The 8417-nt window shown below is 35.5% G+C and overlaps 1 protein-coding gene across 1 annotated transcript; it reads right to left on the reverse strand.

The window, feature by feature from the left end:
- Positions 1–1152: 1152 nt before the first annotated feature.
- On the reverse strand, positions 1153–8195 carry LOC127643805 (GTPase HRas-like). Its single transcript, XM_052126702.1, has 6 exons — positions 7948–8195; positions 6035–6168; positions 5509–5687; positions 3752–3911; positions 3411–3534; positions 1153–3187 (listed from the first exon to the last, which is right to left on the reverse strand). The coding sequence occupies exons 2-5, from the start codon at positions 6143–6145 to the stop codon at positions 3415–3417; spliced, it is 570 nt and encodes a 189-aa protein (XP_051982662.1). The 5' UTR covers positions 6146–6168; positions 7948–8195; the 3' UTR covers positions 1153–3187; positions 3411–3414.
- Positions 8196–8417: the final 222 nt, after the last annotated feature.

Below are 8417 nucleotides of genomic sequence, written 5' to 3' on the forward strand. Positions count from 1 at the left end.
ATCACAGAATTGAATGTAAACATCAGAATCAATATTTTTGATGTCATGTTATACTTTGATTTTTGTGGTTTGTCCAAAAAATTAATTTTTGTTATTCAACTGTTTATTATCCTCGGAAAATACCATATTCACAAATGTAAATGGTCTAATTCACAACCTTGTTTTAAGGCATTTCATCTGGACTTTAAATCATATTACAAAACAATAGAGAACATGCAAAACATGAAGGCTACAAGAACATTTCATCTCTTGAAGGAACTGCATAATTTTTAATTTTCCCCTTCTATAATTATATTAATTGATTTGTTATTATCCTCTGGTCTGTACACTGTACATTTATTTTTTGTTGAACAGGTTACAGTATTTGTAATGTTCTCTGTACCTATTGTCCTGTGTATTGTTCCTTAAAAAAAAAAAAAAAAAAAAAAAAGCCCTGGAGATCATTGTCCTTTTTTTCATTCTTGCAAACTTTTTCACATTTAAAAAATTGTTTTTAAATGTACAGATTTGCTCAATACTTGATAGAAGTAGACTACTTTATAAATATGAAAAAAATTGTTAAAAATAAAAATAATAATTACTTTCTTATATGCTATTATGATATCTTTCCTGACCTATGACTTATAAAAGTGTGATATTTATTTTTATTTAATATTTTTATTTGTATCTTTTTTTTTATATGACTGTGAACGTGAATTGTTCAATCTGTGCACTTTTGTACGTTTTATTGTACATTTATATTGTTATAATTGTCTTATAATTTAACAAATTATGTGTGTGTGTGTGTATATATATATATATATATATATATATATATATATATATATATATATATATCAGTATTGTCTTCACATATACTGTACACTATAAACGCAACATATTTAAAGGAAGCAATTATAACAATACCAAACTCAACACAGCGTTTGTAAGTTATTTCTCTGCAGGAACACTATACCACAAGAAATCTCAAAGTGGATTTTGTAAAAACTCCTTAAATTACTTTGTGGCAGCAGTTGGTGTGACATATTCAGAACAGGCTAACATAGGTTATAGAAAGGTTCTATGTAAGGTTTGTTGATAATCTTATATGATGTGTGTCAGTGTTATGAGAAATAGCCATTAAACAACTTGGACAGGCAATATTAATGGAAAACAATTTTCATTAAGTGACATAAATCACATTCTGATACATCCACGTTATTCTGTGGCTACATTGGAGCTCAGATTGCAGAGAAAACCCATCAAAATGTCTGTCCAGACAAGGCATTCAGGAAGAAACTTCTGGAGGTCATACCCATAGCTACTGACGTGTGATTTAAAGGGAGAATCATATTCGACCACAAATGTCCTTGAAGACAATCAATAGACAGTCAGGGAATAAAAAAAACTCCACAGTCATCCTTATCAAGAAAAATTTTGAATAATGAATACTGACTCACATATTCAAGGTAAGGTTTCATACCATATTGTGATTACAGCCATGATGAATGAATGTAGAGACCAACCATCATCTAAATTTTAGCCAGAAAGAGAAGACACCCACAGGTAGTCAAAGATATTTTTGAAGTTTGTCTGATTCACATGAATTAAGAAGTAATACAAAATTAAGCAGTCACAAAAGAAAAAGTCAAGAATGTTGTTCCTCACTGCAATGGCACATGCTGGTGAACATAGCATAAATATATGCTTACATGTCTATAGACAGAATATTTTTTAATTTGTTTACAGTAAGGGTTGCATACAAGTAATAGGGAGTCTAATAGAGGTATGGAGATATTAACCATTGAAAAAAACACACAGTACCCTAATTTCATGCATTTAACAAGAGGGAATCACCACTGAAAGGCATAAGGGAAATAATGCAATTGACAAAATTATACTAGACATGTAATGTTTAAAAGTTTCAAACTTATGTCCTGAGCATTGAAAACGCACAGTGGTAGGCAAGAACATTGGCGGAAGCATTTCATTCAAAGCTTTTATGGTTATAGTTGGTTTGCGCTAGTTTTCCTATAAGTATGGTTATTCTTCAATGGTGCACTCAGTAATTTTGTTATGTCGTCTCAGACTTACACTGACACCATGGGGCATGGATGCATCATCATTTAAACATAATAGTTTTCAGTTACTGATACATTTTTATAAATTCATTATTTACAGTCACCCATGGTTAATTTATCCCAAGAGTGAAAGTATCCAATAACAGGGCTATTATGGAGATTAAGCATGTAGTATTCAGCTGGTCATGTGATTCTAACATGGTGGCCCCCATGATGATGGGATGTAGAATGTAGAATCATACAGCATTTATAAGGTTCCTGATATGACTGTAGTCTTCATCTCACATGAGTGGTCATGAGTTTATATATTTACGTTTCAAAATTACTATTAACTTCTTTAGAAGCAAAACATTTTAAATGAGGAAAAAATGACGCACCTTTAATAAGACCTTCATTAATCTGTCGCTGATCCAGTTATATGCAAACTGTGCACTTGTCCAATAAGTGTAATTTAAAAGCATTACATCTGGATATTTAATCAAGCCATAATTCAAAGACACTGAGGGCCATTCAAAACCAAAATCTAACAAAGAGTAAAGGCGTGTGTATCCTCCATTTAAAACATTATCCTATATGTGCAAATCAAAGACTTATCAGAGGTGTACCTTTAAATCAACATCACAATCTATTGCACCATTACCTGTGCTAAACACACTGCATTTTAAAATATGTCCTCTTTGCAAGAGAACGCTATTAACTATGTACAGTTTATTAGGTTAGACTTCTTTTAAGCACATGGCAATACATTTTTCTCCTAACTGCAGCGATTCTCCTCACCATATGCTAATTTTAGGTCTTTTACCTAACATCCACGGCAATTTGAGAGGTTATTTTCTGAGCTATCACTTCCAGTTATGAGGAGATATTTTGTTTAATGATAATATATTTGTGGCATCTTTTCATCCAGTCCTAGTCAATCCAGTGTTCAGACCATTAAAATGAGGTACAACTTCTTTCATCCCCAGTGAAGGAGAGAGACAGGGCCATCCCTAAGAAGACTGCAGGGGTGCCAGAATAAAGATTTCCCTTTTACACAGTCTGCTCTAACATCCAGCATCTGTGAAGGTGTTGCAGCTTTTGTGGTCTGGCAGGCTGCACTGCTTTAATAGCCATGTGATGCACATTCACTGCAAAAGAAGGAGGGAATTGAGGATATGTGTTATGATTGTAAACATGAGTGGCAGTACACAATAGCCTAATCAGTTACTCGTCTGATGCTTCACTTATGCGTGAATACTTGTAAGTTTAAGCTGTTGTAAATCATATTTAGCAAAATACTAGGTTGCATGGTTAGAATCATAAGCAAAATTAAATTAAATGTTCGCCAGCTTACAGAACAATGGTATTTACCAGATCATGACACCACACAGCGACAATTCATACAGTCTTGACCGTTATCATCTGGCGGGTTCAGTTTCCTCAACTTGTGCTGCCTGATCTCACGGACAAGTGTATAGAAGGCATCTTCCACTCCCTAATCAGAAACATGTACACGGATCATAAGTTAATATCATGCCTGTTTGACATAGCTTCTCCTCAGATCTACTTTCACTCATGGTATGAAATGAAATCAGGGCAAATTTTTGAACTTCACACTTACTAATAGACGGTTTTAATAGTTTTAAAAGAAAATGGCTTAGACTAATAAATAAATATATATATATATATAAAATAGAAGAAAGTGTTCAAACCTGTCTTGTCTTGGCTGAGGTTTCAATGTAGGGTATACCATAGCTACGGGCCAGTTCCTGGGCTTGCCTCGTGTCCACAGTGCGTGTTGGCAGGTCACATTTATTGCCCACAAGCACCATAGGCACATCATCAGAGTCTTTGACCCTCTTAATCTGTTCCCTTTTGAAAGTATTGCAAACAAATGTACATATAATGGCTGCAAATATTGATCATTTCATTACAGTAAATAAGAAACAAAGAAAAGTATTCTTTTTGACCTTATTCACAGTAGCTGTATGTCTGATTTTTGACAGGGACAAAAACTGTGAGGGATAGACTTAAGAGTCTCTTCAATGGGTTGTCCGGTTCTTTAAACTGTTTTTAATCATTCTGCAGACAAATCAGTAGACAAACTCCAGAAAGCACAAACTGTAAAAATAAAAAAAATGTATACAGCTTTATACAGTGCGTGCCACTGAAGAGACTGCAGGCTCTATTTTCATGACCTTGTTAGGTGCAATGACATCTTATCCAGTTTTCATGAGAACGCTAATTCTAAGCGAATTATGCCAGCGCAAAGTGCAAGTGGCCGTGGAGTATTTTCTATCTGTGGGTGTATCTGCACAAACTGTGTGTGTATTATGTGTTGATGAAGTGGCCCAAACCGCACTTTGTTGTTTTCCTGAGAAATTGGTAATTGAGCTAAGACGTTTCAGAACAACGTCTTATCAGAGTGTAAAATCTAAAAATCAGTTCCTGCATTTGCAGTTTGGAGATTCCACCAGCAGGTGGGAATAAAGTCAATGTCCAAACTCTGAAAATTTAGTGGAACATCAAATAATCTCCCTGACGATTGCTGTTTTAGCCATTTTATGAAACAAACTTTTAGATTTTTGTTAAACATTCAAGCCATTCATGGTTAAATATTATTATTACTATGTTTAGGCTATATTTACAATTGTATTAATTATCTAATTCATTTTTATTTTTTATTTTTCCACCTGTTGTTTTAGTCTATTTTAAAGTTACTGTAAAAGGGGCCAATGGAAGGAGTTGAAGGTAAAATGTTTAGATTTGACCACTTCATTATTTTTATTATATTTTAATTCAGTTTGAAGTGTAATTTGAATTTAGAAATATATTTGGTATGTTTTTTCATGGTTTAATAAATTAGACATTTTAAAGCAAATCACTGTGGATACGGATTTGTGTCAGTAGATCAAAAGTACTATTAATAATACTTACATTCTCTATAATTTAATGGAGCCTAAATCCAAGTCCCATTTTCTATGCATAAAAAAGGAGCATGTCACGATCACAGAGATATGCCTGACATTCAACAAGGATGCAATTAATGCACAAAAGAACTTAAGTCCTATTTTAATTCTTCTAATTGCATACAGCCCATTTACAAAACCAACTTCTTATGAATGTGCTGTCTTTGTTTATATCACTGGTGCTTCATAGGGTATGGACTATATAATAGGAAGAAGACAGTGCAATATCTTGGGAAGTTCCTCTGAATTAAATTGCACTTGACCCAGCCCATTAAAACATTAAACACGGAATTTCACCAAACCCACTTGCGACTGCACGAAAATACCAAAACTTCATGGCCATGCCCACTGACTTTCGCATATTATGTATCGAACAACTTGACGCTCTTGAAATAGGGCCCAATAAGTTTATTCCTCACGGACACGTTTTCATTCCTGTTAAAAAATCCAATATGCCACTAATATGAAGAAGGTCTATACATAAGTTCTTATTATCTAACCTGTACTGATGAATGTCTTCAAAAGACTTGGTATTGTTGATGGCAAAGACACAGAGAAAGCCTTCTCCGGTCCTCATGTACTGGTCTCTCATTGCACTGTACTCTTCCTGACCAGCAGTATCCAGAATATCCAACAGACATGTCTCTCCATCAATCACCACCTGTTTCCTGTATGAGTCCTGTGAGCAAGAACAGTGTGTAAAGTCATATCCAATGCAAGATATTGTGCACCCTGTTCCTGCACAATGGATCTTAATATATATATAGAGTGAAATATATAATGTTACTGATGAAAGAAAAGTAAGGCCAATTAAACCACAGTACCCTAATTTTACCCTCAATGACCAAATTTTTATATTTCTCCTGCTAACCCATCAGTACTCAATCATATCACCTGCTCATGGCAAGCAATTTGGAACTACAGAAAAGCACAAGCTGCACAGAGGTTGATAAAACGATTCAAGGTGAGATGGAGGTGTGATAAGTAAATTACAGTAGATGACAGGAGAGGACAGTTTTGACTTACCTCAATGGTTGGGTCATATTCATCAACAAAATGGTTCTGGATGAGCTGGATGGTCAGCGCACTCTTGCCCACACCACCTGCACCTACCACCACTAACTTATATTCCGTCATTCTCACTGCTGCGGAGTCAGAAGCTGTGGGAATGCAAGAAGGAACAAGGAAACTGGTTAAAATAAAGAACTGGGAAAACTGAATGAAAAAGCTTGCCAGACAAATTAAAACAAGCTGACAAGGAAACAGAACTGAAAAAGAGATTATACTTATACTGTACAATTAGGATATAAAAAAGGTGTGTGAGTCAACATCAATTTAAAGTAAACACTTCATTGTTTGCTGCCAACAACACTTCCTGTATTGACGCACTCACCTTGTCTACAGTATTATTTAAGACGGATGAAAATACGTTTGTGTCGTGATATGCACTGGACAGAACGAAAAGCTATTTTGGGCAGGCAGGTGAAACTTGTCTACATAACAGGAGTTTCCCTGTCAAATCCTGACAGTGATCTATTTGTGTTACAATAGTTTCATTGTTTGATGTGTTGCCAGAAGAATCCCTTTCACAATCTGTAGGATTCCATTCCATCCAAACATAACCTGAAATTCTGACAACCAAGACATATTCAATAACATATGGATTCTCCATAGAAGATGCACTTCAAAGAACCTACATTTAAAAGCTAACGTTGTACTTGATTTAACTTTTAGAGCTTCATCCACTTTAGAATCTTAATATTAATCTGAATGTGCTTTAAATTTGTGTATATTTTCTTACATATGGAGCAGATAATATAATAACAATATTTAAAATGTAACCAGATATGCATCCAATAAAGATAGTTTAGTAGATTCAAAATTATTATGGGTTTTCTTAATCTTTATGCACTGTTAAAAAGCCAAGCCGTCAGGTTCAGCTGTGCTGTCTCACTGGTAACTGCATCAAGTATTCCATTTGAAAATGTATTTTTAGCAACTCCACCTGTCATGTAGCCTTACCTGTGAAATCAAATATTTTTCCCTATGTAATACATTTCTAAATTTGTCTTGAAGGTTCATGAGGATACAACTTTGACTGTTTTTAAGCATTGCTTTTGGTGTTTGAATCACGGACAAACATGACAGGCTACAGCTTCTAATTACTGAGCAGAGTCATAAGTGTTTCCAGCAATACACAATGAGATTTCAGTCCATTAGGTCAGCGATCATCTCTGATTAACAACAGAACACTTTGTACCTGGTAGGGTGTCACCCTTTAAGAGTCTGCTTTCAAAACATCTCACAAGGGTTAGGATCAATTGTGTTGTATAAAGGGGATGTTAGCTGTTTGCTGTAAAACCATAATAAAAAATAAAACAATACGGTTTCTTTTCTCTCAGTAAAAATACAACAGACCGCAAAATCACTTTCATTTGTCCTATTATTGCTGGAATACTATGACATCACCTTTATTGATTTCTCAGACGGTGGGCTTTGTAAACAACGTGGTCATTTAGGAATGATCTCTGCTGGCCTTACAGTAGGCTACAATGGTAAGCAATTACAAGTTTAACCACAGACCCATTAGGGTTCAAAACTGGTAACAGAAAACACCGTTCTATAACTGCTCATAATTCTTCATGCATCAAACATTATATCCAAGCATCAGCAAACCACTGTATGTACAGAGAGGGCTATTTGATACTTTTCACGGCTCGCTACAATGTAACAAACTAGATCAGATGAATGGAATTCGGGCGCGCGCAGTGATTTGACGCATTTGTTTCGTTTCCCATGTTTCACGTTAGTAGTAGTTCTCCGGTTTCGATTTGGTGGTGAAATGATTAATGTTTTGCCGTAATAACAGCAATAACTAAATGTCCCTGATGCAGTTTCCGTAAGACATCCGTCATATGAAACGCGGCTGGACTACTTACAAAACACACGGGGTTGTTCACTCGTCTCGACGACAGAACACCGAACACAAGTCAATAATATGTCGACATCCTTCCCGCTGCTCCTCCCACTGCTCTGCTAAAATACTGTTTTTCGTAATAAAACAGTGCGACGATTTCCCTTTATCTCGCGCGCCACAAATTCACTGAAGCAGATGCGACCAACGCAAACATTGAACAACGAGCTGCCGATGTGCGTCGGCGTGTGTGTGTGAAGAAGGAGAGGGCGCTTATAGCCACAGCACACGCCCAAATCCAGTGTCTCAATAACGCACAACCCCCACGTTCACACTCAGCCTTCACTTTCATTACAGGTGGGCTGTCTAATGCTGCAAAATACGAAAACAATATCTGTCTCTATTTTTCTTTCTTTCAGCTTTAATCATCAATCTGAATCTCAAACTGAGTGAGAACACTTGATACGTGTGTAATATAAAGTGTAATTGATCTGT

The sequence above is a fragment of the Xyrauchen texanus genome, chromosome 1, assembly GCF_025860055.1.
Source record: "Xyrauchen texanus isolate HMW12.3.18 chromosome 1, RBS_HiC_50CHRs, whole genome shotgun sequence".
NCBI classification, from domain to species: domain Eukaryota; kingdom Metazoa; phylum Chordata; class Actinopteri; order Cypriniformes; family Catostomidae; genus Xyrauchen; species Xyrauchen texanus.